Genomic DNA, 26,846 nt, shown 5'->3' on the forward strand with positions numbered 1-26,846 from the left:
GTAATGGTATGCACTGATTGCGCTAAGGTGAACTCTTACAGAGTTGGTCTTGAGACCAGACTCAGACAAGTGCAGAAGGTATTCAAGCAGGGTCTGTGTAGGACAAGAGCGAGGAGCTAGGGCCTTGCTGTCACACCAGACGGCAAACCTCCTCCACAGAAAGAAGTAACTCCTCTTAGTGGAATCTTTCCTGGAAGCAAGCAAGACGCGGGAGACACCCTCTGACAGACCCAAAGAGGCAAAGTCTACGCTCTCAACATCCAGGCCGTGAGAGCCAGGGACCGGAGGCTGGGATGCAGAAGAGCCCCTTCGTCCTGCGTGATGAGGGTCGGAAAACACTCCAATCTCCACGGTTCTTCTGAGGATAACTCCAGAAGAAGAGGGAACCAGATCTGACGCGGCCAAAAAGGAGCAATCAGAATCATGGTGCCTCGGTCTTGTTGAGTTTCAACAAAGTCTTCCCCACCAGAGGAATGGGAGGATAAGCATACAGCAGGCCCTCCCCCCAATCCAGGAGGAAGGCATCCGATGCCAGTCTGCCGGGGGCCTGAAGCCTGGAACAGAACTGAGGGACTTTGTGGTTCACTCGAGATGCGAAGAGATCCACCAAGGGGGTGCCCCACGCTTGGAAGATCTGGCGCACCACTCTGGAGTTGAGCGACCACTCGTGAGGTTGCATAATCCGGCTCAGTCTGTCGGCCAGACTGTTGTTTACGCCTGCCAGATATGTGGCTTGGAGCACCATGCCGAGACGGCGAGCCTAGAGCCACATGCTGACGGCTTCCTGACACAGGGGGCGAGATCCGGTGCCCCCCTGCTTGTTGACATAGTACATGGCAACCTGGTTGTCTGTCTGAATTTGGATAATTTGATGGGACAGCCGATCTCTGAAAGCCTTCAGAGCGTTCCAGATCGCTCGCAACTCCAGGAGATTGATCTGTAGACCGCGTTCCTGGAGGGACCAACTTCCTTGGGTGTGAAGCCCATCGACATGAGCTCCCCATCCCAGGAGAGACGCATCCGTTGTCAGCACTTTTTGTGGCTGAGGAATTTGGAAAGGACGTCCCAGAGTCAAATTGGACCAGATTGTCCACCAATACAGGGATTCGAGAAAACTCGTGGACAGGTGGATCACGTCTTCTAGACCCCCAGCAGCCTGATACCACTGGGAGGCTAGGGTCCATTGAGCAGATCTCATATGAAGACGGGCCATGGGAGTCACATGAACTGTGGAGGCCATGTGGCCCAGCAATCTCAACATCTGCCGAGCTGTGATCTGCTGGGACGCTCGCACCCGCGAGACGAGGGACAACAAGTTGTTGGCCCTCGTCTCTGGGAGATAGGTGCGAGCCGTCCGAGAATCCAGCAGAGCTCCTATGAATTCGAGTTTCTGCACTGGGAGAAGATGGGACTTTGGATAATTTATCACAAACCCCAGTAGCTCCAGGAGGCGACTAGTCATCTGCATGGACTGCAGGGCTCCTGCCTCAGATGTGTTCTTCACCAGCCAATCGTCGAGATATGGGAACATGTGCACCCCCAGCCTGCGAAGTGCCGCTGCTACCACAGCTAGGCACTTTGTGAACACCCTGGGCGCAGAGGCGAGCCCAAAGGGTAGCACACAGTACTGGAAGTGGCGTGTGCCCAACTGAAATCGCAGATACTGTCTGTGAGCTGGCAGTATCGGGATGTGTGTGTAGGCATCCTTCAAGTCCAGAGAGCATAGCCAATCGTTTTGCTGAATCATGGGGAGAAGGGTGCCCAGGGAAAGCATCCTGAACTTTTCTTTTACGAGATATTTGTTCAGGGCCCTTAGGTCTAGGATGGGACGCATCCCCCCTGTTTTCTTTTCCACAAGGAAGTACCTGGAATAGAATCCCAGCCCTTCTTGCCCGGATGGCACGGGCTCGACCGCATTGGCGCTGAGAAGGGCGGAGAGTTCCTCTGCAAGTACCTGCTTGTGCTGGAAGCTGTACGACTGAGCTCCCGGTGGACAATTTGGAGGTTTTGAGGCCAAATTGAGGGTGTATCCTTGCCGGACTATTTGGAGAACCCACTGATCGGAGGTTATTAGAGGCCACCTTTGGTGAAAAGCTTTCAACCTCCCCCCGACTGGTAGGTCGCCCGGCACTGACACTTGGATGTCGGCTATGCTCTGCTGGAGCCAGTCAAAAGCTCACCCCTTGCTTTTGCTGGGGAGCCGAGGGGCCTGGCTGAGGCGCACGCTGCTGAGAGCGAGCGCGCTGGGGCTTAGCCTGGGCCGCAGGCTGTCGAGAAGGAGGATTGTACCTACGCTTACCAGAAGAGTAGGGAACAGTCTTCCTTCCCCCGAAAAATCTTCTACCTGTAGAGGTAGATGCTGAAGGCTGCCGGCGGGAGAACTTGTCGAATGCGGTGTCCCGCTGGTGGAGAGACTCTACCACCTGTTCGACTTTCTCTCCAAAAATGTTATCCGCACGGCAAGGCGAGTCCGCAATCCGCTGCTGGAGTCTATTCTCCAGGTCGGCGGCACGCAGCCATGAGAGCCTGCGCATCACCACACCTTGAGCAGCGGCCCTGGACGCAACATCAAAGGTGTCATACACCCCTCTGGCCAGGAATTTTCTGCACGCCTTCAGCTGCCTGACCACCTCCTGAAAAGGCTTGGCCTGCTCGGGGGGGGAGAGCATCAACCAAGCCCGCCAACTGCCGCACATTGTTCCGCATGTGTATGCTCGTGTAGAGCTGGTAAGACTGGATTTTGGCCACGAGCATAGAGGAATGGTAGGCCTTCCTCCCAAAGGAGTCTAAGGTTCTAGAGTCCTTGCCTGGGGGCGCCGAAGCATGCTCCCTAGAACTCTTAGCCTTCTTTAGGGCCAGATCCACAACTCCAGAATCATGAGGCAACTGGGTGCGCATCAGATCTGGGTCCCCATGGATCCGGTACTGGGACTCGATCTTCTTGGGGATGTGGGGATTAGTTAGAGGTTTTGTCCAGTTCGCAAGCAATGTCTTTTTTAGGACATGATGCAAGGGAACAGTGGACGCTTCCTTAGGTGGAGAAGGATAGTCCAGGAGCTCAAACATTTCAGCCCTGGGCTCGTCCTCCACAACCACCGGGAAGGGGATGGCCGTAGACATCTCCCGGACAAAGGAAGCGAAAGACAGACTCTCAGGAGGAGAAAGCTGTCTTTCAGGAGAGGGAGTGGGATCAGAAGGAAGACCTTCAGACTCGTCGTCAGAGAAATATCTGGGGTCTTCTTCTTCCTCCCACGAGGCCTCACCCTCGGTGTCAGACACAAGTTCACGAACCTGTGTCTGCAACCTCGCCCGGCTCGACTCAGTGGAGCCACGTCCACGATGGGGGCGTCGAGAGGTAGACTCCCTGGCCCGCATCGGCGAAGCTCCCTTCGCCGACGTAGTCGGGGAGCCCTCCTGGGAGGTGGCCGCAGTCGGCACCGCACGCGGTACCGACGTCGGGGACCTCAACCCGGGTGATGGGCCAGCCGGCGCCACGCTGGACGGTACCGGAGGCGCAAGCACCGCCGGTACCGGAGGGGAAGGGCGCAACAGCTCTCCCAGAATCTCTGGGAGAACGGCCCGGAGGCTCTCGTTCAGAGTGGCTGCAGAGAAAGGCAAAGAGGTCGATGCAGGCGTCGACGTCAGAACCTGTTCCGGGCGAGGAGGCTGTTCCGGGCTGTCCAGAGTGGAGCGCATCGACACCTCTTGAACAGAGGGTGAGCGGTCCTCTCGGTGCCGATGCCTGCTGGGTGCCGACTCCCTCGGCGACCCAGAGCTCTCGGTGCCGACTCGGGGAGGCGACCGGTGTCGATGCTTCTTCGATTTCTTCCGAAGCATGTCACCGGAGCTCCCCGGCACCGACGAGGAGGATGTAGAATCCAGCCGTCGCTTCCTCGGGGCCGAGGCCGAAGGAGGTCGGTCTCGGGGGGGCTGTACCACAGGAGCCCTCAGGGTAGGAGGAGACCCACCCGAAGGCTCACCGCCACCAGCAGGGGAATGGACAGCCCTCACCTGCACTCCTGACGATGCACCACCGTCCGACGACATCAGCAGACGAGGTCCCGGTACCACCGACGTCGATGCAGCTATCCGATGTCTCGGCGCCGATGCAGAGGCCCGATGCCTCGATGCACTCGATGCAGGGGCGGCCGAGGAAGATGGTCTGGACGCTGACGACGTCGATGCACTCGAAGATCCCGGTGCCGATGCCGACGAAGAGCCCGAGAACAACACGTTCCACTGGGCTAGTCTCACTACCTGAGTCCGCCTTTGAAGCAGGGAACACAGACTGCAGTTCTGAGGGCGGTGCTCGGCCCCCAGACACTGAAGACACGACGAGTGTCGATCAGTGAGCGAGATAACCCGGGCGCACTGGGTGCACTTCTTGAAGCCGCTGGAAGGCTTCGATGTCATGGGCGGAAAAATCGCGCCGGCGAAATCAAAGTCCGAAATGACGGAAAAAGAGCACCAAAAAATTTGTAAGGGAGAAAATCTCGACCGAGGCCGAAAAGAGGCCTACCCCGACGACGAAAGAAAACTTATCGGGGCAAAAAGCTGGAAGTACGGGGAGGATTAACACGAAACCCGGGGGGGGGGGGGGGGGGTTCCGGAGCACTTCCCGACACTTGAAAAGACTTTTCCGAAGAAAAACACGTCAAAATAAATTTGGACGCGCGAGGTCGACTTTCCGGGGCTCGACACGGCGAAAACACGACCGTACCGAGTGCGGACAAAAGAAGACTGGCCGGCTCGAGCCGGTTTCGGGCGGGAAGACGGCCGTGCATGCGCGGTGCACGCGGGCGCGCGAGGACTAGCAAAGGACTTTGCTAGAGAAGTTTCCGATTGGAGGGGCTGCCGTGGACGTCACCCATCAGTGAGAACAAGCAGCCTGCTTGTCCTCGGAGAATGACCTTCTTAAATAATCAACACCAGTCCTGAATATCATCAAAACGCTGGTTCTCCAGCGCTGTTCTGTATGCAAAGTTCTCCTTCCATTCATATACAGGACCTAATGTTTTACCAACTGCATAGTGGGACTTAGCTCTCAGCTCCAAATGAATGTTTACATGTAAACGTCCTCAAAGACTTCCATTGTGGCGCTACACAGCTTGATGAGCGCTACCGTCTGGGACCACTAGCATATCACATCATAGACCAACTCCACTTTAGCTCATCGATGCGAGACCACATTTCGTATCATCCTTCATCAGGAGGAACAACTCCCCACACCTTCGGGAATAAATGTCCAAACGAGGCTTCCAGTATCCACCTCCAATCTTGTATATCATTCATTTGGAGCAGGTATTTCAAAAGGACAGCAGGCTGATTATTCTCACAATTGGGTCGACAATCCACGTCAGTCCGGGAACTGGCATAATAAAAAAGCAAAACATTGCCTGGGCCTTCTGGGGCGCATGCCACGCCCCACCGCACACGTGTGGCGTGCCTTCCTGCCCACTACGCTACCGCGCTCTTCAGTTGAATATAATAGCATAACAGTATAAAAAGAGAAGAAACAATTCCAAGGGGAGGTGGATGGGGTTGTGAGAATAATCAGCCTGCTGTCCTCGGAGAATACCTGCTACAGGTAAGTATCTTCGCATTCTCCGAGGACAAGCAGGCTGTATTATTCTCACAATTGGGGTATACCTAGCATCCAGGCTCATCCAAAACAACAAACATTGGTCAACTGGGCCTCACACCCTCCAAGGCCCATTTTGTTCTGTTCCAGGCTTCACTCTCAGCTAGTTTGTATATAGTTTCAGGTTAATCTGTGTTATGTGGAGTTGGATTCTAAACCCTTAACAGGTTCTGCAACACTGATTGCCCAAACCGACTGTCACGTCAGGTACCATGCTCAAGGCAGTAGTGAGATGTGAATGTGTCGACTGAAGACCACATTGCAGCTTTGCAAATCTCTTCAATAGAGGCTGACTTCAAGTGAGCCACCGAAGCAGCCATGGCTCTGACATTATGAGCCGTGACATGACCCTCCAGAGTCAGCCCAGCTCGGGCAAAAGCGAAAGAAATGCAATCTGCTAGCCAATTGGAAATGGTACATTTACTGATGACAACTCCCCTCCTGTTGGGATCAAAGGAAACAAACAACTGGGTGGACTGTCTAAAGGGCTTTGTTCACTCCAACTAAAAGGCCAATGCTCTCTTGGAAGTCCAAGGTGGGCAAACTGCTTTCGCCAGGGTGGGCATGAGGACAGGAAAAAAATGTTGGCAAGACAATCGACTGGTTCAGATGGAAATCCGACACCACCTTTGGCAGGAACTTAGGGTGCGTGCGGAGGACTACTCTTTAGTGATGAAATTTAGTATAAGGTGCATCCACTACTAAGGCCTGAAGCTCATTGACCCTATGAGCTGAAGTAACAGATAACAAGAAAACAACTTTCCAGGTCAAGTACTTCAGATAGCAGGAATTGTGGCTCGGAAAGAGCTTTCATCAGCTGGCTGAGAACGACGTTAAGATCCCATGACACTGGTGGAGGTTTGACAGGGGGGGCGTTGACAAAAGCAAACCTCTCATGAAGCGAACAACTAAAGGCTGCCCAGAGATAGGCTTACCTTCTACACGCTGATAAGCACTAATTGCACTAAGGTGTGCCCTTATGGAGTTGGTCTTGACACCAAACTCTGATAAGTGTAGAAGGTACTCAAGCAGGGTCTGTGTAGGACAAGAAAGGGGATCTATGGCCTTGCTGTCACACCAGACGGCAAGCCGCCTCCATTTAAAAGAGTAAAAACCTCTTTGCAGAATCTTTCCTGGAAGCCAGCAAAACCCGGAAGACACCCACTGAAAGACCTAATGTAGTGAATTCTAGGCTCTCGACATTCAGGTCATGAGAGCCAGAGACTGCAGGTTGGGATGTAGAAATGACCCTTCGTTCTGCATGAAGAGGGTCAGAAAACAGTCCAATCTCCACAGTTCTTTGGAGGACAATTCCAGAAGAAGGGGGAACCAAATCTGACGCGGCCAGTAAGGTGCAATCAGGATCATGGTTCCGAGGTCTTCCTTAAATTTCGACAAAGATTTTCCCACTAGAGTTATCGGAGGATACACATACAGAAGGCCTGTCCTCCAATGAAGAAGGAAGGCGTCTGACGCTAGTCTGTCGTGGGTCTGAAGCTTGGAACAGAACTGAGGGACCTTGTGATTGAGTGGCAAAAAGATCCACTGCGGGGGTGCACCACACTCGGAAGATCTTGCAGGCTACGCCCATGTTATAAGTACGTAAGTATTGCCACATTGGGACAGACCAAAGGTCCATCAAGCATAGAATCCTGTTTTCAACAGTGGCCAATCCAGGTCACAAACACCTGGCAAGATCCCGTAAAAGTTCAATACATTTTATGCTGCATATCCCAGAAATAAGCAGTGGATTTTCCCCAAGTCAATTTAATAATGGTCTATGGACTTTTCCTTTAGGAAGATGTCTAGACCCTTTTTAAACCCCGCTAAGCTAACTGCCTTTACCACATTCTACTACTAATACTACTATTTAGCATTTCTATAGCGCTACAAGGCGTACGCAGCGCTGCAACGAATTCCAGAGTGTAATTACATGTTGAGTGAAGAAAAATTTTCTACTTTGTAACTTTATCACATGCCCCCTAGTCCTAGTATTTTTGGAAAGAGTAAACAAAGGATTCACATCTATCCGTTCCACTCCACTCATTATTTTATAGACCTCTATCATATCTCCACTCAGCCATCTCTTCTCCAAGTGAAGAGCCCTAGCCGCTTCAGCCTTTCCTCATAGGGAGGTCTTCCCATCCCCTTTATCATTTTCGAGATGCAGCGACCAGAATTTGAACACAATATTTGAGGTGTGGTCGCACCATGGACCGATAAAAAGGCATTATAATGTCCACATTTTTGTTTTCCAACAGCAACTCCCTTCCTGTTGGGATCAAAAGAAACAAACAGTTTAGGCGGACTGTCTGAAGGGGCATATCCGCTCCACATAGAAGGCCAATGCTCTCTTGTAGTCCAATGTATGCAACTGACGTTCAGCAGGGTGGGTATGAGGACAGGGAAAAAATGTTGGCAAGACAATTGACTGGTTTAGATGGAACTCCAACACCACCTTTGGCAAGAACTTAGGGTGCGTGCGGAGGACTACTCTGTTATGATGAAATTTAGTATAGGGAGCATGGGCTACCAAGGCTTGACGCTCACTGACCCTACGAGCTGAAGTAACAGCCACCAAGAAAATGACCTTCCAGGTCAAATACTTCAGAAGGCAGGAATCCAGTGGCTCAAAAGGAGGTTTCATCAGCTGGGAGAGGACGACATTGAGATCCCATGACACTGGTGGAGGTTTGACAGGGGGCTTTGACAAAAGCAAATCTCTCATGAAGCGAACAACTAAAGGCTGTTCAGAGATAGGCTTACCCTCTACATGATAATGAAAAGCACTAATTGCACTAAGATGAACTCTTACGGAGTTGGTCTTGAGACCAGACTCTGATAAGTGTAGAAGGTATTCAAGTAGGGTCTGTGTAGGACAAGAGCGAGGATCTAGGGCCTTGCTGTCACGCCAGACAGCAAACCACCTCTATTTGAAAGAGTAACTCCTCTTCGTGGAATCTTTCCTGGAAGCAAGCAAGACTCGGGAGACACCCTCAGAAAGACCCAAGGAGGTGAAGTCTACATCCTCAACATCCAGGCCGTGAGAGTCAGAGACTGGAGGTTGAGCTGCAGAAGCGCCCCCTCGTTCTGAGGGTTGGAAAACACTTCAATCTCCACGGTTCTTCAGCAACTGCAGAAGAAGAGGGAACCAAATCTGATGCAGCCAGAAGGGTGCCATCAGAATCATCCCCCCCCCCCCCCGTCTTGCTTGAGTTTCAGCAAAGTCTTCCCCACCAGAGGTATGGGACAATACGCATACAGAAGGCCCTTCCCCCAATGTAGGAGAAAGGCATCTGACACTAGTCTGCCGTGGGCCTGAAGTCTGGAACAGAACTGAGGGACCTAGTGATTGAGCTGAGTGGCAAAAACATCCACCGAGGGGGTGCCCCACTCTCGGAAGATCTTGCGTACGATGCCCGAGTTGAGCAACCACTCGTGAGGTTGCATTATCCTGCTCAATCTATCGGCCAGACTGTTGCTTACGCCTGCCAGATACATGGCTTGGAGAAGCATGCCGTGCTGGCGTACCCAAAGCCACATCTGGACGGCTTCCTGACACAGGGGGCGAGATCCGGTCCCCCCTGCTTGTTGATGTAGTACATGGCAACCTGATTGTCCAAATTTGAATGATTTGATAGGACAGCCGATCTCTGAAAGTCTTTAGAGCACTCCAGACCGCTCGCAACTCCAGGAAGTTGATTTGAAAACCTCTTTCCTGGAGGGACCAAACTCCTTGTGTGTGAAGCCCATCGACATGGGCTCCCCACCAAAGAAGGGATGCATCCGTTGTCAGCACTTTTTGTGGTTGAGGAATTTGGAAAGGACATCCCAAGACCAAATTGGATCGAATCGTCCACCATTGCAGGGAATCATGAAAAGCGGTGGACAGCTGGATCGCATCCTCTAGATCCCCTGTGGCTTGATACCACTGAGAAGCTAGGGTCCACTGAGCTGATCTCATGTGAAGACAAGCCATGGGAGTCACATGAACTGTGGAAGCCATATAGCCTAGAAGTCTCAACATCTGCCGAGCTGTGATCTGCTGAGATGCTCTGGCCATGGAGACAGACAGAAGATTGTCTGCCCTCGCCTCTGGGAGATAGACATGAGCCGTCTGTGAGTGCAGCAGAGCTCCTATGAATTCTAGTTTCTGAACTGGAAGGAGATGGGACTTTGGATAATTTATGACAAACCCGAGTAGCTCCAGGAGTTGAATAGTCATCTGCATAGACTGTAGAGCTCCTGCCTCCGAGGTGTTCTTCACCAGCCAATTGTCGAGGTAAGGAAACACGTGCACTCCCAGTCTGCATAGCGATGCTGCACCCACCGCCAGGCATTTTGTAAATACCCTGGGCGCAGAGGCGGGCGCAAAAGGGCAGCACACAATACTGGAAATGTCGAGTGCCCAAACGAAATCGAAGATACTTCTTGTGAGCTGGAAGTATTGGGATGTGTGTATAAGCATCCTTAAGTCCAGAGAACATAGCCAATCGTTTTTCTGAATCATGGGAAGAAGGGTGTACAAGGAAACAATCCTGAACTTTTCTCGGACTAGGAATTTGTTCAGGGCCCTTAGATCTAGGATGAGATGCATCCCCCCCTGTCATTTTCTGCACAAGTTAGTACATGGAATAGAATCCCTGCCCTTCTTCCCCTGGTAGAACGGGTTCGACCACATGGGCCTTTAGAAGGCTGTCTAGTTCCTCTGCAAGTACCTGCTTGTGCTGACAGCTGAACGAATGAGCTCACGATGGGCAATCTGGAGGTTTGGACACTAAATTGAGGGTGTACCCTAACCGGACTACTTATGAGAGGTCAACCTTTGGTGAAAAAATATTAACCTCCCCCCAACCGGTAAGTCATCCGGCACACTTTTATGGTGTCTATGCTCTGCTGGAGCCAGTCAAAAGCCCATCACTTGCTTTTGCTAGGGAGCAGCAGGGGCCTTGGGCACACACTGCTGATGAGAACGAGCGCACTGGGGTGTAGCCTGAGCAGGCTGGTGAGCCGCTGGAGCATACCTATGCCTAGAAAAGGCATAAGAAGTATTCCGGGACCCACCAAAATACCTCCTAGATGAGGAGGTGGTCGCAGAAAGTGCCTGGCGGGATAGAGGACATAGCATCGGTATGCTTCTTGATCTGGTCAACCAATTCCTCAACCTTCTCTCTGAAAAGGTTATTCTCCCGGCAAGGGGTATCCGCCATTCTCTGCTGGACTGAATGGTCCAGGTCAAAGACATGCAGCCATGAGAGTCTGCGCATCGCTATACCCTGGGCAGAGATTTTGGATGCCACATCAAAAGTGTCATAAGTGCCCCTGGCCAAGAACTTGCGACACGCCTTCTGCTGCTTGACCAGCTGGCGAAAAGGCTTGGTATGCTCTAGAGGGAGTGCATCAACCAAGTCAGACAGCTGCCTCACTGAGTTCCACAAGTAGATGCTCATGAAAAGCTGTTATGACTGAATACGTGGCGATGAGCATTGCAGCCGGATACATTTTTCTCCCAAAGGAGTCCAAGGACTTAGCTTCTCTGCCTGGGGTATCTGAAGCATAGTCCCTAGTACTCTTGGATCTCTTGAGAGTGGCATCCACCACCATGGAGTTGTGGGGTAACTGAGACCTTGCCAAGCCAGGTTCCCTGTGGATCAGATACTGAGTGTCAATTTTCTTGAGGACCACAGGGACAGAGGATACCCAGTTTCGCACGAAGACTGCCTTGAGTACCTCTTGCAGATGAGCTGCCTTAGGTGGAGAGGTAAGACCTCGAGCATCTTAGCCCTGGCCTCATCCTCCACTTTTACAGGGAAGGGTAAGGCCTCAGCCATTTCCCACAGAAAAAAAGGTGAAAGAGGATCTCAGGCTGGGATAGGTGAAGGTTCTGAAGGGATTACAAAGGACTCATCAGAGGATAAGTAGCTGGAATCCTCCTCAGACTCCCACGAGCGCTCCTCCTCGGTGTCAGAAAGCACTTACTACTACTACTTAACATTTCTAGAGCGCTACTAGGGTTACGCAGCGCTGTACAGTTTAACAAAGAAGGTCAGTCCCTGCTCAAAAGGAGCTTACAATCTAAAGGACGAAATGTCAAGTTGGGGCAGTCTAAATTTCATGAATAGAGGTATGGTGGTTAGGTGCTGAAGGCGACATTGAAGAGGTGGGCTTTGAGCAAGGATTTGAAGATGGGCAGGGAGGGGGCCTGGCGAATGGGCTCAGGGAGTTTATTCCAAGCATTGGGTGAGGCGAGGCAGAAAGGGCGGAGCCTGGAGTTGGCGGTGGTGGAGAAGGATACTGAAAGGAGGGATTTGTCTTGAGAGCGGAGGTTACGAGTAGGAACGTAGGGGGAGATGAGGGTAGAGAGGTAGGGAGGGGCTACAGATCAAGTGCATTTGTAGGTTAGTAGGAGAAGCTTGAACTGTATGCGGTACCTAATCGGAAGCCAGTGCAGTGACTTGAGGAGAGGAGTGATATGAGTATATCGGTCCAGGCGGAAGATAAGACGTGCAGCAGAGTTCTGAATGGACTGAAGGGGGGATAGATGGCTAAGTGGGAGGCCAGTGAGGAGTAGGTTGCAGTAGTCAAGGCGAGAGGTAATGAGAGAGCGGATGAGAGTTCGGGTGGTGTGCTCAGAGAGGAAAGGGTGAATTTTCCCTCAGGGATGCTCGAGACCTAGCCCATGGCCTCGAGCACGGCGTCGAGGGGTCGGTTCTTGTCTCAACTCCGGCGAAGATTCCTCTACCGACATCGGAGAACCTGCCTGGGTGGCAGTCGACATCAGAACTACAAGCGGCGCCAGTGTAGGGGGCCGCACCGCGGGCTGGGGTCCAGGCGGTGCCACCGCGGATGGCATGGTAGGCACAGGCACCCCCGATGCTGATGCACATCACTGCATAAAGGCCTCCAAAAGCTCTGGGAGCAAGGCCCAGAGTCCCTTGTCGAGAGCCACAATTTGTAAAGGCTGTGGGGTGGGCATGGGCTCACGTTGCCTAACCACCTGGGGCGCAGGATCTCGATTGCTGGGACATGGGCGCTTCAGCACCTCTTGAATGGAGGGAAAGTGCTCCTCCCTGTGCCGTTTCTCGGGAGCCGGATCCCTTGACGTCTTGGAGCTCCTGGCACCGTGCATCGAAGGAGAACGTTGTCGATGCTTCTTAACCTTCACCCGACGCATTTCACAGAGACTCCTCGGTGCCGACGAGGACAACGTCGAATCCTCCCGTCGTCTCGGGGTCAGGTCCGATGAAGGTTGGTGGAGACCCACTCGATGCCTCACTGCTCCCAGTATGTTGGGGTTTCTAAGCAGCCATCCCTACCTTCACTCCCAACGTCAATGCTTCCCTCGATGCCGACATCGACACTGCCAACCTCCAGAAAGTTTCTCTCTTTGAGCCTCTCGGGCAATTTGCATCCTTTTCTTCATATGAAGACAAAGGACACAAGTCACCGGGCTATGGTCAGGCCCAAGGCACTGGATACACCAAGAATGGATATCTGTGCCTGAGATGGTCCGGTTGCACAGAGTACAATGTTTGAAGCCACTGGTGTCTTCGATGACATGGGAGGGAAGACAGGTCTTACTAAATCAAAAATAAGTGATTGCGCCAAAAGAAAAATAGGCAGAAAAAGAAGGGAAGGACCTGCCAAGAAGGCCTAAAAGTGGCTGTGATGAAAAAGAATGGAAACCTGACGCGGAAAAATAACTAAAAAAACACTATAAGGGTTTGTTTATTTCTTTAAATAAGATCAAAATAAACAGAAAAATTGAAGAGAAAAGCCGAAAGGCACAGAAAAAAGGCACATCAAGCTCTTTCCCGGGCACACAAAGCAACCACAGGAAACACTGCCGCTCCTCACGCAGAAGAAAAAGAACTGAAGAGTGCGGCTGCATTGCAGGTGGGAAGGCATGCCGCGCATGTGTGGTGGGGCTTGGCACATGCCCCAGAAGGCTCTGGCAAAGTTTTGCTTTTTTATTATTCCGGTTCCCGGGCCAACGCAGATCACTGACCCAATTGTGAGAAGAATGCAGTCTGCTTTTCCTCAGAAAAAAGTAATTTGCGCACGTCTGTGGCCACATACATGCATCAATGACCTGTTAAACTTTGACACTTGTAAAACTATGCACATTAGAAGAAACAACAGCAGACCACCAAACAGTCGAGTAGTAGTAGGTTTATTGTACCACAGAAACAGTGTGCCCCTATTATGCAATATCTTATTAACATTGGTGTCTTTTCAGTATAAACTTGCAGTGAGTTTGTCCTTTTCATGCATATTATCTTTTAAGAAAAAAGGGGCATTTTGGTTTTGTCATAATTCACGTGGAATTTTCAACTGGGACCTCTGTTATTCAGCCCTTTGTTTAAAGAGATGATTTCATACTCACTGCCATGCCAAACAACAAAAATGTCTACATATCAACACAACAAAACTACAGACTTGATATTCCTACTCTTCCACAAATTTCTTTTCAAAGTCAGCAATGTATAAATTGGCAATGGATAAGCCAATAGTGGTTCCCATCACAGTACACTTCTCTGCTTTATAGTAGATGCCTTTGAAATAGAAGTAGTTCAGCTGTAAAGCAACAATGACCAGTTCTACCAAAAATTCTTATGGGGATTCTGAATTTCACTTTGTTATAATGCTTTTTTGGATAATCTGGATGGCTTCCGACTGTGGGATGTTGGTGTACTGAGATTATAGCTATGTCATGCAAGGTTCCACGTTAGAAGTCACGGACCAAGAAAGGGATCTAGGTGTCGTCGTCGATGATACGTTGAAACCTTCTGCTCAATGTGCTGCTGTAGTTAAGAAAGCAAATAGAACGTTAGGTATTATTAGGAAAGGAATGGAAAACAAAAATGAGGATGTTATAATGCCTTTGTATCGCACCATGGTGCGACCGCACCTCGAATATTGTGTTCAATTCTGGTCGCCGTATTTCAAAAAAGATATAGTGGAATTTAAAAAGGTGCCGAGAAGGGCGACAAAAATGATAAAGGGGATGGGACGACTTCCCTATGAGGAAAGGCTAAAGCGGCTAGGGCTCTTCAGCTTGGAGAAAAGGCAGCTGAGGGGAGATATGATAGAGGTCTATAAAATAATAAGTGGAGTGAAACAGGTAGATGTGAAGTGTCTGTTACGCTTTCCAAAAATACTAGGACTAGGGGGCATGTGATGAAGCTACAATGTAGTAAATTTAAAACAAATTGGAGAAAATATTTCTTCGCTCAGCGTGTAGTTAGACTCTGGAATCTGTTGCCAGAGAATGTGGTAAAGGCGGTTAGCTTAGCGGAGTTTTAAAAAGTTTTGGACTGCTTCCTGAAGAAAAAGTCGATAGCTCATTATTAAGTGGACTTGGGGAGAATCCCTGATATCTCACCTTGCATCCAAACCAAAGTTTCAGCGTGCTTGTCTGACATTGCTGTCTGGATGTCTCAACGCCCTAACGTTCTATTTGTCTCAACGCCACCTGAAATTAAATATGACCAAAACCAAGCTTCTCATTTTCCCCCCCAAACCCACCTCCCCGCTCCCCCCGTTTTCTATTTCTGTTGATGGCTCTCTCATTCTCCCTGTCTCCTCAGCTCGAAACCTTGGGGTCATCTTTGACTCTTCTCTCTCCTTCTCTGCTCATATCCAGCAGATTGCCAAGACCTGTCGTTTCTTTCTTTACAACATCCGTAAATCCGCCCCTTTCTTTCCGAGCACTCTACCAAAACCCTCATCCACACCCTTGTCACCTCTCGTTTAGACTACTGCAATCTGCTTCTTGCTGGCCTCCCACTTAGTCACCTCTCCCCTCTCCAGTCGGTTCAAAACTCTGCTGCCCGTCTCATCTTCCGCCAGGGTCGCTTTACTCATACTACCCCTCTCCTCAAGACCCTTCACTGGCTCCCTATCCGTTTTCGCATCCTGTTCAAACTTCTTCTACTAACCTATAAATGTACTCACTCTGCTGCTCCCCAGTATCTCTCCACACTCGTCCTTCCATACACCCCTTCCCGTGCACTCCGCTCCATGGATAAATCCTTCTTATCTGTTCCCTTCTCCACTACTGCCTCCAGACTTCGCGCCTTCTGTCTCGCTGCACCCTACGCCTGGAATAAACTTCCTGAGCCCCTACGTCTTGCCCCATCCTTGGCCACCTTTAAATCTAGACTGAAAGCCCACCTCTTTAACATTGCTTTTGACTCGTAACCACTCGCCTCCACCTACCCTCCTCTCTTCCTTCCCGTTCACATTAATTGATTTGATTACTTTATTTATTTTTTGTCTATTAGATTGTAAGCTCTTTGAACAGGGACTGTCTTTCTTCTATGTTTGTGCAACGCTGCGTACGCCTTGTAGCGCTATAGAAATGCTAAATAGTAGAAGTAGTAGAATCCACTATTTCTGGGATAAGCAGTATAGAATGTTTTGTACTTTTTTGGGATCTTGCCAGGTATTTGTGACCTGGATTGGCCACTGTTGGAAACAGGATGCTGGGCTTGATGGACCTTTGGTCTTTCCCAGTATGGCAATATTTATGTACTTATGAGATTCAATGTCCATTGTGACTAGTAATGTTTCTGGTGTAAGAAAAGCCTTTTAACTACTAAACCACTCTTCATTTGATGTTCTACTGTTATTTCTGCTGATCTAAGCATTGGAGATCCCTGCATCCATTTTGTCATGCTTCTTTCTAAAAGTATGCACACTGATATGAAGGTATGCACTTAACTTGTAGGCATAGCCAGGGGTGCAGTCTGAGTGAAATATGGGTGGACTTCAAAAGTATACACATAAGATTATAAAATACATTCACATATGTACATACTTGTGAACATTGTGCACAAATTTTCACACCTACTTGTGAGCAGATGTAAACGTCCATGCCTACATTCAAGGAACAATTTCTGCCACTTGCGCTACTAAGACACAGAGGTGCCTATGTATGTGTTTTTATAAAATAAAGCTTAAATAGGCACCTGTTTGCCCCCTTAAACCAAGCGTCTTGTTACATTAAAATTCTCATAATGGGATGTAATATATACAATAGATATTACTGGAGCTATAAATGCCCTTAAAAATGCCATTATTGCTCTTACATGAATCAACAAATCTCAAGGTTACAGGATCAAACTCAAAAATATTTAACCATTTTAAAGTTTTATGCAGAACCAGAGTGTGAGGACTACATAATGGCATGGCAAAGAGGTTTATTATGCATTAGGAAAGCATCCAGACACTAACCTTAGTGTTGGCTGCAATCCAGTTGGATGTTTCACTGTCATCATCACATTTCTTTATCCACTTCTTTAACCACTGATACAAGAAAAGGGGAAATAAAACAATTATATGAGTTATATTTAAAAAGCTGGCATCAACAGGGGGAAATACAAAACTAAAATACATATAAAATTTGAGGTCTGATTTTGATGACAATTTTAACTTTTTATTAAACAGAATTTAATACTGAAAAAGTAATAAAACGGTGGCGAGGATACTCATCTCAGTGTCCACTTGGGAAATAAGCATCTTGAAAAGAGTCACCCTTCCCAGTGATGAGAGAGCTTGCCAATGCGGAAGTAGCATTCTAAGTTCCCTAATTACTAGAGAGACATAATAATGGTGAAACGGATCCAATTCTAACAGCAGAATGACATCAAAATATTGAAAGGCTCCACTGTTCCCTGATAATAGTGGCAGTACCTCAGATTTATACAGACAGTTTCAGGCCAGAGGAGGAACCAAAGAGAAAATGCTCACATCAACTAAATGGCTCAACAATCTGCCTTGACGTGTTAGGTCAGGTGTGGGCAAACAGTCCTCGAGGACTACAACCCTGTTGGGTTTTTACAATTTCCACAATAAATATGCATGAGATTGGAAGCAGTATATGCAAATCATTGTATGCAAATAGGTCTCCTGCATATTCATTGTCAAAATCTTGAAAATTCAACTGGGTTGTTGCCTTCGGGCCCGTGGTTGCCCACCCGTGTTAGGTACTCCAGATCATCAGTGAATGCCAGTTCTTTACATTCAAAGCTGAACCTCTTCCATTTAAAAGCATCAGCTCTTCTAGCCAAAGGTTTTCTTGGTGAAATTAAAATTTGTTGAATTCCAAGAGGCAAGCTGAAAGTTGCCGTCATACTATTGTTAACATCCACACTATCAGAGTCGAATACAATAGACAGCGACAAAGCAGGATTCTATGCATTTGAATAATGTATTCTATAAAATTTTCTAACTTTATGAATCTCCAGTTGGAAAGCTCCAAGAAGAATAGAATCACAGCTACCTTGGCTAATAAAGAGCTATTAGAATCATTGAGCTGCTGTGCTCTGAGTTTTACTTAAGTGCTATTAGAGATATGAGAGGATAAGCAAGAATACATGAAATGTATCTCCATGTTATATGCTAACCTAATAAACAGAAACAAAATAAAAGAAAAGAAAGTAATATAAGGAGATACATTGTTTTATTGGATTAATAATATATTTTTTGACAAGTTTTCGAAGGCAGAGCTTAAAGTGGACTAACATGGCAACTATACTACTTCAGCCATGTTTTTTTTTTGTTACATTTGTACCCCGCACTTTCCCACTCATGGCAGGCTCAATGCGGCTTACATATACAGGTACTTATTTGTACCTGGGGCAATGGAGGGTTAAGTGACTTGCCCAGAGTCACAAGGAGCTGCCTGTGCCTGAAGTGGGAATCGAACTCAGTTCCCCAGGACCAGAGTCCACCACCCTAACCACTAGGCCACTCCTCCACGTTATTCTACTTTTCCTGAGTTTTGACACAAAAGAAAACAGGTAGTTTGCTATTGAGGTTGGATATAAATACAGTGCAATCCGCTTAAGTGCAAGGGTCTGAGACCAAAGAAATACATGCAGTTAACCGGACGTGCACTTAACCGTTGTGACATAAAGAAGCTTGACATCTGATAAACATACAGTGGTGGAAATAAGTATTTGATCCCTTGCTGATTTTGTACGTTTGCCCACTGACAAAGACATGAGCAGCCCATAATTGAAGGGTAGGTTATTGGTAACAGTGAGAGATAGCACATCACAAATTAAATCCGGAAAATCACATTGTGGAAAGTATATGAATTTATTTGCATTCTGCAGAGGGAAATAAGTATTTGATCCCCCACCAACCAGTAAGAGATCTGGCCCCTACAGACCAGGTAGATGCTCCAAATCAACTCGTTACCTGCATGACAGACAGCTGTCGGCAATGGTCACCTGTATGAAAGACACCTGTCCACAGACTCAGTGAATCAGTCAGACTCTAACCTCTACAAAATGGCCAAGAGCAAGGAGCTGTCTAAGGATGTCAGGGACAAGATCATACACCTGCACAAGGCTGGAATGGGCTACAAAACCATCAGTAAGACGCTGGGCGAGAAGGAGACAACTGTTGGTGCCATAGTAAGAAAATGGAAGAAGTACAAAATGACTGTCAATCGACAAAGATCTGGGGCTCCACGCAAAATCTCACCTCGTGGGGTATCCTTGATCATGAGGAAGGTTAGAAATCAGCCTACAACTACAAGGGGGGAACTTGTCAATGATCTCAAGGCAGCTGGGACCACTGTCACCACGAAAACCATTGGTAACACATTACGACATAACGGATTGCAATCCTGCAGTGCCCGCAAGGTCCCCCTGCTCCGGAAGGCACATGTGACGGCCCGTCTGAAGTTTGCCAGTGAACACCTGGATGATGCCGAGAGTGATTGGGAGAAGGTGCTGTGGTCAGATGAGACAAAAATTGAGCTCTTTGGCATGAACTCAACTCGCCGTGTTTGGAGGAAGAGAAATGCTGCCTATGACCCAAAGAACACCATCCCCACTGTCAAGCATGGAGGTGGAAATGTTATGTTTTGGGGGTGTTTCTCTGCTAAGGGCACAGGACTACTTCACCGCATCAATGGGAGAATGGATGGGGCCATGTACCGTACAATTCTGAGTGACAACCTCCTTCCCTCCACCAGGGCCTTAAAAATGGGTCGTGGCTGGGTCTTCCAGCACGACAATGACCCAAAACATACAGCCAAGGCAACAAAGGAGTGGCTCAGGAAGAAGCACATTAGGGTCATGGAGTGGCCTAGCCAGTCACCAGACCTTAATCCCATTGAAAACTTATGGAGGGAGCTGAAGCTGCGAGTTGCCAAGCGACAGCCCAGAACTCTTAATGATTTAGAGATGATCTGCAAAGAGGAGTGGACCAAAATTCCTCCTGACATGTGTGCAAACCTCATCATCAACTACAGAAGACATCTGACCGCTGTGCTTGCCAACAAGGGTTTTGCCACCAAGTATTAGGTCTTGTTTGCCAGAGGGATTAAATACTTATTTCCCTCTGCAGAATGCAAATAAATTCATATACTTTCCACAATGTGATTTTCCGGATTTAATTTGTGATGTGCTATCTCTCACTGTTACCAATAACCTACCCTTCAATTATGGGCTGCTCATGTCTTTGTCAGTGGGCAAACTTACAAAATCAGCAAGGGATCAAATACTTATTTCCACCACTGTATGTACAGTATACAGTCTCCGTTAACTGACGTTAGGCTTATTTGAAGTAATCAGTCATAGTCCTCTGTACACTCTTGTGTCTGTGAGTTCCATAGACTACGTCTGCCAGAAAGTAAAAACTGTCATAGCACTGACATCCAGTGGCCTCCAGATTGGCCCGCATGGTGTTGAGACTCTCCAGCGCTCTTGCAAAAGTGACAGGAGGTTGTTGAATTTCGTCAGCATGTGCCTCGCTGCTCATTTCAACATCTGTTTCATCATCAGCCATTTCCTGCGTGTAGGCGCATATCTGGACATCAGTACTGTCGTCAGCTGTTTGTAGATCGTAATCAACAGCTACGTAGTGATGAAACTCCTCTTCAGTAACACAGGCTGGGATGTCAATAGCCTGTTCATCTGATGAGTTTGCAACAGCTGCATCTGTTTCGTCCCTCTCCACATCCCTAACAAAGCTTGCCCGCTTGTAGCAGTTCACAATGGTTGCCTGTGTAACACGATTCCAGGCTTCTTTCTGCATATGTAGGGAATCCAACAGTGATAGATTACGAGCCAGTTCAACAGCACGTTTATCCGTGCCAGTCTGATCATCCATAATGCTCGCAAAACAAAATGGGGTTCACAATTTCCACAAAAGTCCAATGACACGAAAAGGGGTGGAAAAAAGAACAACTCCAAGAGATCAAACAGAATACCAGGATAAGAAGCTCCAAAACACAAACTTCATACAGACCCTACACAGTCCGTGTTTCGGCTTTTAAAAAAGCCTTCCTCAGGGGTCTAAAAAAATAACATATATATAACAATTATGTATTAAATGTAATTATATATATGTTATTTTTTTTAGACCCCTGAGGAAGGCTTTTTTAAAAGCCGAAACACAGACTGTGTAAGGTCTGAATAAAGTTTGTGTTTTGGAGCATCTTATCCTGGTATTCTGTTGGATCTCTTGGAGTTGTTCTTTTTTCCACCCCTTTTTGTGTCATCCATAATGCTCATCAGACGACATAGCACAAGAGCCTGATAATGTTGTTTGAAATTGGCTATTATGCCCTGATCCATAGGTTGGATCAGAGAGGTAGTGTTTGGTGGCAGGAAGATCACCTTGACGTTAGACAGCTTGACATCATCACTGTGTGCAGCACAATTATCACAAAGCAACAAAATCTCACACTTTTATGCCCGCACTCTAGTTAACTTCTTTAGCCACTGCTTCCAAATTTTCCCAGTCATCCATGAATTTGCGGTAGCCTCGTATAACACAGGAAGTCGCTTAACATTCTTAAAGCAACGGGGCTGTTTGCTCTTTCCAATGACGAGTGGTTCCAACTTCTCACTCCCATCCATATTGCGGCAAAGGAGGCTCGTCAGTCGGTCCTTCGACGTTTTACCTCCTGTAGTTTCGGCTTGTTTGAATGCAAGTGTTCCATAACAAATCGCTCGCCAGTAGAGACCGTTTTTGTCAGCACTGAAAATATTATGAAGTGCAAACTCGTTCAAGATGGTAGGAAGAACTGAAACAACCCAATTTTCAGCAACAAAGTCATCACTGTCTTGTTTTTCACCATGCTGTTTCTTGAATTTTATGTTGTTCCTCTCCTTCCATCTTTCCAACCATCCAACAGTGGCTTTGAATTCAGTTAGTCCAAGACTTTCAGCTAGCTGATTAACTTTCTCCATAAGCAGTGGACCACTGACAGGAAACTGTCTGCTCCTGACTTGAGAAAACCACCGAAGAGCATCTTCTACCTCCTTAGCTTTTCCCGCCCCTATACGTTTCCTGTGTGGATTTGTATTGTTTTGCCAGTTTTCCAGAAGCTGGTCTTTCTGCTTAAAGATACGTGAAATTTGACTGGGATTGACACCATATTCTTTAGCAATAGATGCTTGACTTTGTTTTCTAATTTTTTAAGAACTTCTATTCATTCAGCCAGTGTTAAAGTCTTACAGTTGCGCGAGGATGATGACCCCAGTGTACACTCTAAGAGCATTCTTTCACTTTTCTGCCTGTGGCAGTTAAAGGGGCGATAAATTTGAAATCTCATTGGTTGTCACGCGCCAATCGGCTTCCATATTCCATGCGCACGCTTATGCAGAGTCTTTCCTACAGAAGAGCGGTCTTAAACCATGCATATAAGTGAATCTTGCACTTATCAGTGGTGCGCTAAACCGAAGTTTGTCCCCATAGAAAATGATGGCACTAAAAACAGGACCGAAGTACGGCATGCAGTTAAACAGAGCATGCGCTTATCCGACGTGCACTTAAATGGAGTGCACTGTACATTCACCTAATGCTAAACATCTTTTGAAAAGATTCATTAATACTGTATAGCTCAGGGACCATCTGTGATGCTGCAAAAACTTGGCCTGTCTGTCAAGTAATTGTTGACATTGTAATGCCATACTTCGTATTATTCGAATATTTTAACTGCTGAAATTGTCTATTGCTTATGTTTGACTTATTCTTGCTGTACTCTGCCTTGAGTGAATTCCTTATAAAAAGGTGGTAAATAAATCAATAAATAATTCTGATATATATAATATAATGCTCTTAAGATGACCTTCATTGGATACTACCAACGCCCAGATTCTAGATTCTGATGTAGAACATTGCCATTTGGTTGTCTGAACTAAAGTCCTCCCTTTGGAAAGGGAGTAAGGGCCTTGTACATTGTCCTCAGTTCCAAATGATTTATGTGGGTTGCTTCTCTTTAATGAACCAGATATCTTAAGAGTAGAGATGTGCTCCTAAACCTATGTTGGAGGCATCCATATAGTAAGAAGACACTGATGGTGTAACGAAAGAGTGTGTGTGTTGATTGACCAAACTGCAATTTTAATTCCCACTATATTTTTCTCATAGAATATAAACAAATGGAAAATACACCACTGATAACCATGAGACCAGCATCTACTATAATAAAACGCACCCTCAACGTTCTGAGGACATTGACGTCACTGCAGGCACTCACACACCGGTTCATAACTTCATGGTGGTGAAGCCACAACACTCACCATGTCTGCGTGCCCCGCCCTCGCGTCACACGTGATGACGTCGAGGGCAGAACACGAAAACAAGGCAAATCAATGCACGCGTGCTTCCCTACTCCTCCCCTTCCAACAAATCCCAGCCGCAAACGACGACGTGCCCATCACCCCGGCCCCCTTCACCACATCACCCCACCCCTTTCAAGGTACCGGCCCGCCCCCGGTACCACACTCTTCCCATCATCACCTTCTCTCCCCCCTATCACCTCCCATCCCCTTACGCCCCTATGCCTGGTGGTCTAGCAGTACCTGTTCGCTCGGGCAGGAACGAAGGAACCCATGTTTTCCTGCCGGAGCGCTGCTGCTAGCTGCCCGGCTGCATCGTGTCTGAGTTCGGCTCTCAGCGAATCAAAATGGCCGCCAAGAGTTGAAGCTGCCTCGCGAGACTTCAACTCTCGGCGGCCATTTTGAAATGCCGAGAGCCGGACTCCCACACGATGCAGCAAGGAAGCTAGCAGCACCGCTACGGGCAGGAAAGAGGGGGCTCTGTCTTTCCTGCCCCGACCGAACAGGTACCTCTAGACCACCAGGGAGACAAGCGTAAGGGGAGAGGAAGGGAGTCCAGTGCCGGCTAGGGCCCGTTTCATCAGCAGCAGAAACGGGCCTTTTTTTACTAGTTTTTATATAAGAGTTTGCAGATGGTAGCTGAGGCGACTCAATAGATCCTAGCAGGTCCTTCATTTTGCTGTATGGTAACAAAGATTTTACTACTGGTGGGGAACGTTATGCTAATGGGGCCGCTTGATAACAGTGATCATAATATGGTCAGTTTTGATATCAACCTTGAGCTAACTATACACAGGAAGTCAAATACGTTAGCGTTTAACTTTAAAAAAAGGAGAGTATGATAAAATGAGAACAGTTAAGAAAAAAATTAGAGGGGCAACTGAGAGGGTAAAAAATGTACAACAGGCAATGCTATTCAAAAATACAAAAACAGAGTGGGGTTCACACTCTCCACAGCAATTGAACACAACAGAAAAAAGGGGGTGGAGAGGGCCCAATGTCAAGAGATTAGTCACCACACTCAAGGGTAAGATGCTCCAGAAAAGCCTTTATTGGGACCTAACACGGTCCGAGTTTCGGCTGTATCAGCCTTCTTCAGGGGTCTACAAAATTGTAAACATATAAAACATATATATAAAAAAAAGTATTTAAAAAAAACTGATCATTTACATAATCATAAACAACCATATATTTATATAATTCTAAAGAATTTTTGTTAAAAACATCACAGATACAGTTATAAAAAAGAAAAAACTATATTCAGGCATTTAAATTGTAATTAAAATTAAACATAAATATCTTAACAAAACAATATAAATTAACAGAGAAGTACATCCATGAAAAATCTAATACAAATAGAAACTAATTAAATATATTGCACCAGATAATATTAAATAATTTTATAGTTCTGTAAATTTTAATATTAGTAAAACATAAAGGGAAAAAAGGAGGAAAAAACTACCAATCAATGGATGTTCTATAATATATTGATTGATGGAGCATCCATTGATTGGTAGGTTTTTCCTCCTTTTTTCCCTTTATGTTTTACTAATATTAAAATTTTACAGAACTATAAAATTATAAAATTATTTATTATCTGGTGCAATATATTTAATTAGTTTCTATTTGTATTAGATTTATCATGGATGTATTTCTCTGTTAATTTATATTGTTTTGTTAAGGTATTTATGTTTAATTTTAATTACAATTTAAATACCTGAATATAGTTTTTTCTTTTTTATAATTGTATCTGTGATGTTTTTAACATTCTTTAGGATTATATAAATACTAGTAAAAAAGGCCCGTTTCTGTTTGAAAGGAAACGGGCGCTAGCAAGGTTGTTTGTGAGTTTTTTTTTGTTATGAAATAGTTGTTATAAAAGTGTTGTAGTAGTAATCAGAAGGAATGTATTTTTAGTTGTATAATGTAGATGATGCTCCATGTTTTTTGTGTGTTTTGTTTTCTGAGTGTGTGTATGTGTGTGTTTGTGTGTGTGAGAGAGAGTGTGTGTGACAGTGACTCACAGAGTGTGAAAGACTGTGTGTGTGTGTGTGTGTGTGAGAGAGAGAGCGTGTGTCTGTGTGTGACACACAGCTTCAGTGAGTCAAACTGTGTGTCTGTGTGTGCTTAGCCTAAACAGTTTGGTTTCCAATTCTCAGGTGTGTGAATTAATTGCCCCCCCCCCCTTCCATTCGTCGCTGCACTTGTGACTGTTACCCTGGTTAGTGTCGTTTTCATTTTGCAGCTGCTGTCAGGTGCGATGCCCCCCCTCCCGGTGCCATCCCACCCACAGCGATGCACCCGGCCGCAGCCATCCCACCCACCGTGCCCATCGCACCCACCTTCGCGTTGCTTTGCCGGCGGGGGACCCGGAACCCCGCCAGCACAAGTCCTGTGTGCTGACTACAGCGTCATCTTCGGCATTGGTAGCCTGTGCAGGGCGGAGTTCTGTGCGTCTGACGTCCTGCACGTGCAGGACGTCAGACGCACAGAAGCCCTGCATGCACAGGCTAGGAACGCCGAAGATGATGCCGTAGTGAGCAGACAGGACTTGTGCTGGTAGGGTTTCGGGTCCCCCGCCGGCAAAGCAACGCGAAGGTGGGTGGCTTAGGAGGGGGTTGTTGCGGGGGGGGGGGGGGGTTGGAGGGTCCTTGTTTTGAGCTGCAGCTTTGGGGGTGGTCTACGAATCTGTGGGCGGGGCTTGAATTTTTTGAGGTTTGGTGCGCGGGGAGGGGGGTGTTGGATGTGGGAACAGCTTGAACGTTTTGAGGTTTGGTGCGTGGGCGGGGGGTGTTGGATGTGGGACCAGTGGTCTCCGGAGTCATTTGCACTCCGGAGCTTTGGAGGTGCGTCCCCTTTCCGCGGGTGGGTCGGCAGGGGGAGGAGTAGGGAAACTTACTACTCCTCCCCCTGCGTGGGTGCGATCCATTTGTTTAGTTGACTTTTTTTTTTCCTGCCCTCGACGTCTTGACGTTTGACGCGAGGGCGGGGCACAGGTCAGTGGGGTGGCTTCACCACCATGAATCCACGAACCGTTCTGGGAGTCTGACTTCAGTGACATCAGTGTCCTCAGAACGTTGAGGTTGCATTTTATTATAGTAGATATGGTTGTTTATGATTATGTAAATGATCAGTTTTTTTAAAATACTTTTTTAAAATACTTTTTTTTATATATATGTTTTATATGTTTACAATTTTATAGACCCCTGAAGAAGGCTGATACAGCCGAAACACGGACAGTGTTGGGTCCCAATAAAGGCTTTTCTGGAGCACCTTACCCTTGAGTGTGGTGACTGATCTCTTGACATTGGGCCCTCTCCACCCCCTTTTTTCTGTTGTGCTATTCAAAAATACCATCCTGGAGGCCCAGGCCCAAACATATTCTGCGAATTAGAAAAGAAAGACGGAAGTCCAAAAGACAGCCGGCGTGGTTAAAAAGTGAGGTGAAGGAAGCTATTAGGGCTAAAAGAAACGCCTTCAGAAAATGGAAGAAGGACTCGTCTGAAAATAACAAGAAGCAGCATAAGGAGTGTCAAAGCAAATGCAAGGCACAGATAAAGAAGGCCAAGAGGGATTGCGAAAAAAAGATAGCAGTAGAGGCAAAAAACATAGTA

The 26,846-nt window shown here is 47.4% G+C and overlaps 1 protein-coding gene across 3 annotated transcripts in view; it reads right to left on the minus strand.

Annotated features, from left to right (window-relative positions):
* The window catches only part of ARIH1 (ariadne RBR E3 ubiquitin protein ligase 1), a 420,527-nt gene that overhangs the window by 66,049 nt on the left and 327,632 nt on the right, over positions 1-26,846 (minus strand). For all 3 annotated transcript variants that reach the window (XM_030187624.1, XM_030187631.1, XM_030187615.1), the window contains exon 9: positions 16,880-16,951. In XM_030187624.1, coding sequence (XP_030043484.1) covers positions 16,880-16,951 — 72 coding nt within the window. The remainder of the gene's footprint in view (positions 1-16,879; positions 16,952-26,846) is intronic.

Source organism: Microcaecilia unicolor, chromosome 1 (assembly GCF_901765095.1).
Source record: "Microcaecilia unicolor chromosome 1, aMicUni1.1, whole genome shotgun sequence".
In the NCBI taxonomy this organism is placed as follows: Eukaryota; Metazoa; Chordata; class Amphibia; order Gymnophiona; family Siphonopidae; genus Microcaecilia; species Microcaecilia unicolor.